Source organism: Vipera berus, assembly GCF_964194415.1.
Source record: "Vipera berus genome assembly, chromosome: 5".
NCBI classification, from domain to species: Eukaryota; Metazoa; Chordata; class Lepidosauria; order Squamata; family Viperidae; genus Vipera; species Vipera berus.
The window spans coordinates 72814899-72827159 of record NC_138207.1 but is presented as its reverse complement, the minus strand read 5'-3'; the positions used below and the strand labels follow the sequence as shown (position 1 = coordinate 72827159).

Here is a 12261-nt window from a genome sequence, read left to right as displayed (position 1 = left end):
CTCTAGAACAGGGCTTTTCAACCAGTGGTACGGGTACCACCTGTGGTACATTGGCACCTGGCAGGTGGTACGTGACCATCCTAGAAAAGTGGTAACGGGGGAGGGGAATGAGCTGAACAGGTGGCAGCACCACAAGCCTGAGCGAGAGACGGCTGGAGCTGCAGGGCTGTCAGGGCTCAGCGGAAGCGCCAGGATCAGCGCCAGGATCCAGCTGGAGCTCAGCGCTGATCCCGGCACGTCTGCTGAGCCCAGAAGAAGCACCAATCAGCTAGAATGTTGCAGCATCTTTAAGGACTTGTGATTTACATTCATATGCTTGGCAACTGATTCATATTTATTTATTTTATTTTTTATTTTAATTCCATTTATATCCCGCCCTTCTCCGAAGACTCAGGGCGGCTTACAAGCTTAGCAGTAGCCTTCATTCTATGTATATGCCTGCTTGTTAGGGCTTTCACACAAACCCCAAGCGGCATTATTACAAAGTCAGCTTAATTGCCCCCAACAATCTGGGGGCAATTAATTTATGACGGTCAACAATTTATGACGGTCACAGTGTCCCAGTTTCATGTGAAGTGACCAAAACCTGCTGCAACAATGAAAACCTTGGACAGGAGGAAGAGCGCTGCCGGGCGGGCCGGCAGGTGTCTTGCTCGGCTGTGGCTTGGGGGGCACTTTTTTCAGTGCCGTTGTAACTTCGAACAGTCACCAAGCGAACTGTTGTAAGTCGAGGACTACCTGTACTTCATCACTTTTTTTGGAGAGGGGGTTTGGTGATCATGTTTTTGACACCTTGCTAGGCGACTGGTGGCACTCGTATCTTGCCATATCCTAAAAGTGGTACAGTGGGTGAAAAGATTGAAAAGCCCTGCTCTAGAACAGGGGTGTCAAACTCGCAACGTCACGTGATGTGTCAAGACATATCGTGACTTTTTTTCCATTGCCGGCAATGTGGTGGGCGCGGTTTCAGCATGACGCATCCGGCAGTTAGACACCCCTGCTTTAGAACAGTGATTCTTATACTGGGAGTTATTACCCCCAAGAAGTAATTTGGGCATATCTGGGATTATTAGAGCAAATTGTAATAACTTATTTGTGGGTCAAGGATCCAATAAACTGTTGTATAAAACAACAGAGTGGGTTTTTTTGTGAGGGCAGTGATATGTCTGAAACAGTTGGGTCAAACAGTGTATGAGCCACTGTTCTATTATAATTAAATTTGCTCACTCAAATATCAGAGTAGTAATATAACAATAAGAATTCACATAATTCTTTTAATATAAATATGAGCAGACCATATTTCTACAGGAATATTAAAGTATCCTAATGTAAATTTCATTGTGATAAAGCAGAATTATTTGTTTCGAAGATAGAGAATTTTGATCAGGTATAGTCACATATATTTTTATTTTGTTCTTAGGGTTGCAATTGTCTCTAAGACATTTGAAGGAAAAACTGATAAAAAAGAACGGTGGTATGGAACTCAGTACAAGCAAGAAAATATTTCTGATGAAGTCATTAAGGTATTCTAAGTGCACTGATAGCATCTTTTTCATGGTAACAGGCCCAAATATGCGTTTAAAAAAATACTTGCCCTGCTGCAAAGGAAACTATTTTGAATATGAATATTAGCTATCATTCGCATATGTGCAATGCATAATTTAAAGTTTTTCTCAATCACCTTTATCTAGTTTTATTGCATTATGTCAATCTTGTTGATCTGTATATTTGTGTTTCTTTCCTTTCTTTAAAAATTAGACATTTGCAATATAAAAATTATTTATTTTCTTGAACTGGTCTATCAAAAAATCTTACTTGCTTATTTTGATCTTATGTATTGCAATGCAAAGAACTGAAAGTACTTGGCTTTAATAAATGTTCCTGAGTAGATGTTTAGAAGTGAAATGGGTGACTGGCTGAATTCAGTTGCTCTTCTCCAATCATAAAAGTCTGTTTTATGATTTTATTAAAGAAAAATATTTACATGCAAATCTGGCTGCTGGTCTAAGAGGAAACTCATGCACAAACCCATCCTAGAGCCAGTTTGGTTTAGTGTTTAAGGCAGGAGACTGAGTTCAAGTCCTACCTTAGCTATGAAAGCCAACTGGATGACTTTGGGCCCGTAACTTTCAGTCCAATCAATCTCACAGGATTGTTCTTGTAGGGAAAATAGGAGGATGAAGCTGTTTTGGATGCAGTATATTCACCGCTTGAGTTATTTATAAAAATGATAAAGGTAGAATACAAATAAAATATAAATTTCTATATGTTTAATGTCTTTAACCACATAAAAGAATTTGTGTAATTGAAGCTGACAAAAGACAGCTATTTTCATGGTAATATTTGTATGGAACAGTCTAGTAGCCCAACATGGTAGTTATAGTATGGAAACAGTCTTCATCTTATACATTTCAATATTCTGCATTGATTACAAAGAAAATCAAAACAATGGACTATGGATGGTAACAATCATATTTGAAATATGTAAAGGTGATATTTAGCAAGGCTTCGTTGCAATTTCTTTTTTAAAAAATACTCATTGCAATTTCTTTTTTAAAAAATACTCCTCTTATTTATGTTTCTTTTACACAGAAATGGCAAAATGCTGACCTTAATGGGAAATTCAAGCTTCCAATGAAAAATGAATTTATTCCTACTAATTTTGAAATTGTATCTTTGGAGAAGGATACACCACAGTACCCAACTCTAATTAAGGTATATATGGCTTCCGTAGTTAATAATAGTGAACGTGATTTTACACTAGAGCTTTACAGGCTAGTTCTAAAGTGAATCATCAGCTTCATTCATATTCATTATATTTTTAAAGTTGAATTTCTAATGTAATTTTGAAATTTAGTTCAGATCAAATTGAACAATCCTGTTGTACACTGCAGACAGCCAGTTTGGTCTAGTGATAATGGTACTGAAATAGGAGCAGGGAACTTGCTGCCTTAGTCATGAAGTCCATCTGGGCCATTTGGGTCTGTCATTGCTTCTCAGCCCCAAGAGGTAGTGACCAACCATTTCTGAAAATCTTCCCCCAAAATCTGCAGGGATTTGTCCATGTAATTGCCAGATACAACATATACATTTATTTTATTTATTTATTTTATTTATTTTATTAGACTTATATACCGCCCTTTTCCCGTAGGACTCAGGGCGGTTCACAAGGTTTTTTAAAAACAATACACAAGTTACAAAAATTAAAAACAATTAAAATGATTACACTAACCTTGAACTAAAACCCCCAATTACAATTAAAATACAATTAAAACCCCAGTTAATACTCTCAGTCCAGGCCAGAAAGCTCGAAGAGCCAGGTCTTCAGGTCCCAGCGGAATGAGTGAAGGTCAGGGGCAGTCCTAAGCTCTACAGGCAGCTGGTTCCAAAGGGCCGGCACACCCACAGAGAAGGCCCTCCCCCTGGGTATTGTCCGCCGGCAATCTTTTACCGGCGGTACCCTGAGAAGACCCTCCCTGTGGGAGCGCACAGGACGAAGGGAGCTTGATGCCGGCAGCAGGTGTTCCCTCAGATATCCCGGACCCAAGCCATTTAGGGCTTTATAGGTCATCACCAGCACCTTGAATCTCACCCGGAGGGCAACTGGAAGCCAATGCAGCTCGCGGAGTAGAGGTGTTACATGGGAGTATCGGGAAACCCCCATCACAACCCGTGCGGCTGCATTCTGCACCAGCTGGAGCCTCCGAGTGGTCCTCAAGGGCAGCCCCATGTAGAGAGCGTTGCAGTAGTCTAATTGGGAGGTCACGAGCGCATGGGTGACTGTGCGCAGGGCATCTCGGTCCAGGTAGGGCTGCAACTGGCGCACCAGGCAAACCTGGGCAAAAGCCCCCCTGGTCACGGCTCCTATATGGTCTTCAAAACTGAGCCGCATACATGCATATATAAAATCTATCTCTGTGCCTGTGTGTACATCTATCTATCTGTATCTATGGGTTGTGTGTCTTTTCATGCATATAAAACAAATGTATGTTTTAAAAAATAGGGGGTTTTTTGTTTAAAAGTAAAACTTCCATAATGCTACTTGAATCCATACTGAAATTATATGGTGAAAGGACAGAAAACAGTCAATCTAACAACGTTTTGAAAGAAAAAGAGGCATCTTAATTTTTTATACAGTAGTTGGGTTTAAAATGGTATGCTATAAATGGTCATTCATATTAAGTGGCATTTGGCTGACTTTTTAGTGTTAATAAATATTCCACTTTAAATAGTGCTACATATAAAGTTCAAATGATAAGTGTGTAATTTCCCTTTTTAAATAACAATTTACCTCAATATAACGTGAATCAAATCTTTAGTAAATAAACTCTAACCTTACCTAAGATTCACCTATTGTTATTCCAACTAGTCTTCCTTCTCAAGCTGTTTTCCTTCTCAAAATTATGGTAGGTGGAACAATCATATTCCATACTGTTCCTGTAGATCTTAAGATCTGACTTTTTTTCTATGTAGATACAAATATTATGGACAATGTAATCATACGTGCCGGAATATTTACTAGTTGGACACATAAGGCACTCCAATCAAATATATATATATATCTTGAATGCTACTAGCAATAATTCACACACATACATTCTCCTGCAGGGAGGAACAAGTTAATCTATTAAACCCTGAAAAAGCCAGGACATTTTGCCTTTTTGAAAATTCAGGAGCATGAGTGTTGATTTATCTCTGGAGAAATGCTGTTCCGGAGACAGAGAATAGCTGCTGAGGAGTCCTAGTCCATTGAATTTGAAGTTGTCATTCCACAAGAGACCTAGAGACAGTCCTCTCTTTCTGACCTTAGTGGATGGGCATAAATCATTGAGAGTAAGGTGTTACATGAATGAACCAGTTAATAGAGCCTTGGTGGAGCAGTGGGCTAATGCCTCCTTAAGTAACACCAGCTGCCTGCAATTAGTGCAGGTTCGCATCCCACCAGGCTCAAGGTTGACAGCCTTCCATCCTTCCGAGGTAGGTAAAATGAGGACCCAGATTGTTGGGAGCAATTAAGCTGACTTTGTAATAATGCCACTTGGGGGGGGGTGTGAAAGCCCTAATAAGCAGGCATATACATAGAATGAAGGCTACTGCTAAGCTTGTAAGCCGCCCTGAGTCTTCGGAGAAGGGCGGGATATAAATGTAATTTTTTTAAAAAATGCACATAAACTGCTTTTGCTTCTGCATTCTGAATGTTCTGAGTAGTCTTCAAGGGCTTCTTCACCTGATAACAGTATGTTGCTGTAATCCACTACAAAGGAACAATACAAAGAACGGGATACTGATAAATTCCTCCATATTCTCATTAATACCTTTGCTCTGTAACATCGTGCACTAAAATTGGGTAGTATGAGAAAAGGCGTTTTATTCGAGTCTTATTGGACTTATTTACAGTAGGTTATCTAGATTGAGCTCTGTCTATTTAACAAATATTCAACATTAAAATAATGAAAATAGAGGCTTTTGATGGAAAATGTTCTTTTTCTTAAATGCAGGATACAGCTATGTGCAAACTGTGGTTCAAGCAAGATGACAAATTTTTCCTTCCTAAAGCTTGTCTCAACTTCGAATTTTTCAGGTAGGCAAACGTGTTTATGTTTACATTTGTTCATATTGATTATGGTAAATTATATATATATATATATTTAGTAAGTAGAATTTATGTAATTTGGAACACCTATGGAATTGCTTTCTTTGTATAACCAAAATGGCCTATCCATACCTTCTGCCTCAAATCAGCATTTGATATGTGCAGCCTTGGCCTAATTTTGTGCAGTGTTTCCCAGAGGATGAAAACATGATCCAGGAGCTTTTACTTGAAAGCAGAGGTCTGAATTCAGACCTCTCTATTCTGCTCTCCTTTCCCCTTGAAACAAATCCCAGTAAGTAGTACCTAGATAGAGCTTTTCTACGTAGGAAAAATTCATCTTGGATATGTGCACTTGAACTTGCTAGATAGGATGTATCTTTTGTTAGATTTCTTAACAACAGGACAGATCTATAGCCATTGTGATTGCTGCCTTCATTTGATTTATTGTTTAGAATTTTTTCACCTTCAGAGATTATTCAGTAGATTTTTTTCAAGGTGTCTTAATTAATTACTGAACAATGACATCTTGATTGACCTTATGCTGTAAGAACATTAATTTACAAATTAATGGTGTAAGAATTTTATTGTCATGTTAGCAGTTCTTTTTCCAGAAGAGTAATGCTTCCATCTTTCACATACATATTTATTTATTTTATTTATTTATTTATTTATTTATTTATTTATTTGTTTGTTTGTTTTTATAAACCGCCCTTCTCCCGAGGGACTCGGGGCGGTGTACAGAGTAAGGTAGGTAAACATAATGAAACAATACTGAAAAAAACAATAGTCAAAACAAACTGGGACCCCAATTAGAGCTCTCAGGCCAGGCCGGACTGCTGGAAAAGGTAAGTTTTTAAGTCGCGCCGGAAGGTGCGGAGGTCGGGGGCCATCCGGATTTCAGTTGGTAAGCAGTTCCAGAGGGCTGGCGCACCCACTGAGAATGCCCTCCCCCTGGGGGCCACCAGCCGACATTCCTTGAGTGGTGGCACCCTGAGGAGGCCCTCTCTGTGGGAGCGCACAGGACGGTGGGGTGTTGACATTGGCAGAAGGTGCTCCCGTAGGTAGTCCGGACCCATGCCATGTAGGGCTTTGTATGTCATTGTTAGCACCTTGAACTTCACTCGGAAGGCAACCGGAAGCCAGTGCAGCGCACGGAGGAGAGGTGTGATATGGGAGTATCGGGAGGCTCCCAAAAGTGTCCGTGCCGCTGCATTTTGCACCAGTTGAAGCTTCCGAGTGGATCTCAAGGGCAGCCCCATGTAGAGAGCGTTACAGTAGTCTAGGCGAGAGGTCACAAGGGCATGGGTGACTGTACGTAAGGCATCCAGGTCCCGATAAGGCCGTAGTTGGCGCACCAGTCGAACCCGGGAGAAGGCCCCCTTGGTCACAGCTCCTATGTGATCTTCCAGGGATAGCTGCGAGTCTAGGAGGACACCCAGGTTGCGGGCCCTATCAACAGGGGTTAGTAACTCATCCCCGATGTTAAGGGGTGGGATGCTCTGAGTATCCTGGCTTGCCGGTACGTACAGCCATTCAGTCTTGTCCGGGTTCAGTTGAAGCCTGTTCCTCCCCATCCATTCCCGGACCGCTTTCAGGCAGCGGGACATCACGTCGAGGGCATCACTGATGTTGTTTGGAGTTGAGATGAAAAGCTGGGTGTCATCAGCATACTGATGGTACCCTACTCCAAAGCTACGAATGATCTCACCCAGCGGTTTCATGTAGATGTTGAACAGGAGAGGCGAGAGGACCGACCCCTGAGGGACTCCGCAAACGAGAGGCCTCGGGGTCGACCTCTGTCCCCCTGCCAGCACCGACTGCGAGCGACCTTGGAGAAAGGAGGAGAACCAACGCAGAACCGTGCCTCCCACTCCCAGTCCCCTGAGGCGCCGCAGCAAGATACCATGGTCGATGGTATCGAAAGCCGCCGAAAGGTCTAATAAGACTAGGACAGAGGAATGGCCCCTGTCCCGGGCTCTCCAGAGATCATTCATCAGAGCGACCAATGCCGTCTCCGTGCTGTAGCCCGGCCTGAAGCCCGATTGGCACGGGTCTAGATAAACCGCTTCATCCAGGACCTGAGCAAGTTGGTGCGCCACCACGCTCTCAACAACCTTCGCAAGGAAGCGAAGATTGGAGACTGGACGAAAGTTATTCAATGAGGATGGGTCCAAGGTGGGCTTCTTGAGGAGAGGTCTCACCACCGCCTCCTTCAAGGCGGTGGGGAAGTGACCCTCACTCAGAGAAGCAGAGATGACCACTAGGAACCAGCCTCGTGTCCCCTCTCGAGCCGCATAAGCCAGCCAGGAAGGGCACGGGTCCAGTAAGCATGTGGAGGAGCTCAACCTCCTCATAATCCTGTCCACTTCCTTGGGAGTCACAGGATCAAATTCCTCCCAGATGACGTCGACAAGACTGTCCATGTCCTGTTCTTCCAACTCTGCCCAGTTGGAGTCCAGGCCGGTTCGAATCCGAGCGATTTTATCCAACAGATATTGACCGAATTCCTCGGCTCGACCCTGCAAGGGTTCCTCCCTCACCTCTTGGTTCAGTAGGGAGCGAGTCACCCTGAACAAGGCAGCCGGGCGATTATCTGCGGACGCGATGAGGGTGGAAAAGTAGTTGGATTTTGCCACCCTTATCGCAGCGAGATAAGACCTGGTGAGGATTCTTAATCGCAATCGGTCGGATTCGGATCGACTGGATCTCCAACGGCTCTCAAGGCCCCGTCTCCGACGCTTCATCTCCCGGAGCTCCGCGGTGAACCATGGGGCTCGCTGGGATCTGCGCCGGGTCAGAGGCCGCAGGGGTACAACTCGGTCCAGAGCCTCCGTGGCTGCCTTTTCCCAGGCTTCCACTAAGGCATCCGCCGAGCTGTGAGCAGGGAGTGTATGTGCGTCCTCAAGCGCTGCCTGGAACCTATCAGGGTCCATTAGGCGCCTAGGGCGGTACCATCTGGTTGGCACCGCGCACCCACGGCGAGGGGTGGCAAAGGGGAAGTCTAGCCGTAGGAGGTGATGATCGGTCCATGACAGGGGCGTAACGGTCGTGGCGCCCCCACCGATATCATCACGCCACCGTCCAGACAAGAACACCAAGTCTGGGGTGTGGCCTCCCTCATGAGTCGGTCCAGAAATTATTTGCGACAGGTCCATGGCCGCCATGGAAGCCATGAACTCCCGAGCCAGTTCGGACGATCCTCCCAGGGACGGTAGGTTAAAGTCGCCCAAGACCATGAGTTTTGGGAATTCAACCACCAACCCTGAGAGGATATCGAGTAGCTTGGGCAGGGCTGCCGCTGCACGATTAGGTGGTAGGTACGTCAGCAGCAGGCCCAACTGCGCCCCCGGGCTGTATCTCAGAAGGAGAGACTCACACCATATGTACATATGTACATATGTACATCCATACACACATACACATATATTTATTAAAGAGGAATACTATGAAGCTGGTGGATTTGTCAGAGTATTGGAATAATTAATAATTCCAGTTGGTTTATGACTGGTGCATAGAGGGGAGGAATAGTGCAGAAATTCTAACTTACATTGCCCACCCCAATATGTAAATTGAAACACAATTTTGCACATTTTTCTTGATCTTTTCTGCTAAACTGTTTACATTAGGGAAAGGTTTACATAAAATGCATTCCAGGTGGAAAAACATAATGCGATAGAAAAAATTGCATACAACAAATGCACACATGTTAAAAGGATAACTTGACAAAATCAGTAAAATAATGTTGGAAAAATGATCACGGTTGAGCTTTAGATTTGAGCAATCATTTTTCAGAGAGAAGAAAATTTATTTTTGTGTTGCGTTATATAGTCTTTGGAAATAGGAGATTTTGTGGTCCTTCAAAAATTGCATGTTGCTTGCAAGAAATTTGCTTGTTCACCGGTAGAAAATGATACAATATTTGGAAAGTCTCTTTGAATGTCCAGTTACACCTGTGTATCTGCATTGGCTACTGTTTTTTTGAAATTACCTCCTTCCAGTGAACCTTGTTGTATCTCCCTGCTGGGTGAGCTTGAATTGTTTTACAATTCCCAAGACATAGACGTAGCAAACCAATCTTCCAATACATTGCCTCATGTATCTAGTGTTTGAATACTGTGTTCAGAATTTGGTAATATAAGCTTACCTTGTCTCCCAGGAAAACTCAGAAAAATCATTAAGGTTCAAAAAAAGTTGATCTTGCCCATTTTAAAGACCTTTGCTTTTGAAGAAATATAGGAAGGAAATCTGGATGATTTAACATCCTGAAATGGTATTTTCTGTATTACAGAATATTGTTTTTCTAGTGAGACATAAAGCAGAAATAGAAACTATTCCTTAAACTGAGAGTTGGTTTTTGCTGAGTAATCTTTTTATTGTTTGCAACAATTATGGTTTTACAAAAGGAAGAAAAATGTGAAGATTATGAGAACCACAGTAGTTTAAATGAGAGTAGACTAGATAAGAAAGATAAAATTGGACTGAGGAGCAGCTTATATAAAAGTGAATGCATGTATTTGTATATTTATACAGTATAATCAATTTGTCCACAATATCTGGCAACCCACTCACATTTACAGCTGCTTGTAATGTCCTATGGTCAGGCAATCTGGCTTGCAACTTTGGCAAAAAACACCCATTCAGGAGAATGAGTTATGATTACATGATTACTTATGATGTACTTATGATTACATCATTCACTTATGACTGCTTTAAAAATGGTCACAAAATTGAGTCCAATCATGTGGATGCCTTGACTTTCAGCAATTACAACTTACCACCAAAATTCTGGTTCCAATTGTGGTTGTTGTTGTTGTTAGCTGCGAAGTCGTGTCCGACCCATCGCGACCCTATGGACAACATTCCTCCAGGCCTTTCTGTCCTCTACCATCTTCTGGAGTCCATTTAAGCTCACGCCTACTGCTTCAGTGACTCCATCCAGCCACCTCATTCTCTGTCGTCCCCTTCTTCTATTGCCCTCGATCTTTCCCAGCATTAGGCTTTTCTCCAGTGAGTCCTTCCTTCTCATTAGGTGGCCAAAGTATTTGAGTTTTAGCTTCAGGATCTGGCCTTCTAAAGAGCAGTCAGGATTGATCTCCTCTAGGACTGACCGGTTTGATCGCCTTGCAGTCCAAGGGACTCGCAGGAGTCTTCTCCAGCACCATAGTTCAAAGGCCTCAATTCTTTGGCGCTCAGCCTTTCTTATGGTCCAACTTTCACTGCCATACATTGCAACTGGGAAGACCATAGCCTTGACTATACGCACTTTTGTTGACAGGGTGATGTCTCTGCTTTTTAGTGTGCTGTCTAGATTTGTCATGGCTTTCCTCCCCAGGAGCAAGCGTCTTTTAATTTCTTGGCTACAGTCCCCATCTGCAGTGATCTTGGAGCCCAGGAAAATAAAATCTGTCACTACCTCCATTTCTTCCCCATCTATTTGCCAGGAATTGAGAGGGCCAGATGCCATGATCTTGGTTTTCTTAATGTTAAGTTTCAACCCAAGTTTTGCACTCTCCTTCTTCACCCGCAACAAGAGGCTCTTTAGTTCTTCTTCACTTCCTGCCATTACCAATTGTGGTTATAAGTCATGATTTCTATGTGAACTGTAGTGCAGGGATGGGTCGGATGAAAAATGTACTAAAAGATGGGATGGTTGCAGCTTTAACTGGAACATGAACAAAGAATATCATTGCTTAATACAGATAATTTTTACTTACAACCATTAGTTTAATGACAGTTCAAAGTTACCAAGGCCTCGAAAAATTGATTTACAACCTATCTTCGCACTTAAAACTGTTGCACTACCCATAGTCATAGGATTGCAATTTAGGCACTTGGGAACACCACCTCATATTTACAATCAGTTGCAGCATCCTGCAGTCACATAGTTACAATTTGCAGTCTTCCCAGCTGATTTCTGATGGAAAATGTCAATTGGGGAAGCTGGCTCGTAATGACCACTTGTTCGTTTGTTTATATCCTGCCTTTAAATAATTCAAGGTGACAAACGTATCCAATATACCTTCCTCTTCTTATTTTCCCCACAACAACAATCCTATTAGGGAAGTTAAGTTGAGAGAGAATGGCTGCCCCAGATTCATCCAGCTGGCAACAAATAGGGTAAAAATGTTTGTAAAATTGGATTCAGTCATGTGATGACTTGCTTTATTACTGCAGTGACTTACAATAAAAATCCCGTCCCCAATTGTGGTAGTAAGTTGAGTACTACCTGTATATTAGTACATGGTAATCATCAAATAGTCATCATATGGTTGCAAAACCCACAAAGCTACTGTGTATTCACTCTACTGAGTTTTTCCCCTGTTCCATTGATATGACATGTTTAAAGGTAGGTGTGTCTTCTTTCCAAGGGTTATCTGTGTGTTTGTGATTGTAAGTTCTCTCTCTCTTGACCTTCCATCCTGAGCATCAACATCTTGTTGACTTCCATATATTGAACCATTGAACAAGAACTTATCTGCTGTTAGGAAAAGGAACTTTTTTTTTTAATTTAATCAATCATATTAATACAAAACTTTAAAGAACTGCTTTGGGATTTCAGATTGCCCACATCAACTAATGTGTAATCTGCCTATGTTCATTTAGTTAGGAATAGTAAAGCTCCACATTTATTAAACCTACATTTGGTCTTTTTTAAAGCAGCTAATTAG

General features: G+C 42.3%; 1 protein-coding gene across 6 annotated transcripts in view; it reads left to right on the top strand.

The window, feature by feature from the left end:
• IDE (insulin degrading enzyme) overlaps positions 1–12261 on the top strand; it is an 83553-nt gene that overhangs the window by 45013 nt on the left and 26279 nt on the right. For all 6 annotated transcript variants that reach the window (XR_014026587.1, XM_081328880.1, XM_081328882.1 and 3 more), the window contains 3 exons: positions 1421–1523; positions 2593–2715; positions 5499–5581. Coding sequence is in view for 5 of the 6 variants with exons in the window: in XM_081328880.1 (XP_081185006.1) it covers positions 1421–1523; positions 2593–2715; positions 5499–5581 (309 nt within the window). In the remaining variant the exon portion in view is untranslated. The remainder of the gene's footprint in view (positions 1–1420; positions 1524–2592; positions 2716–5498; positions 5582–12261) is intronic.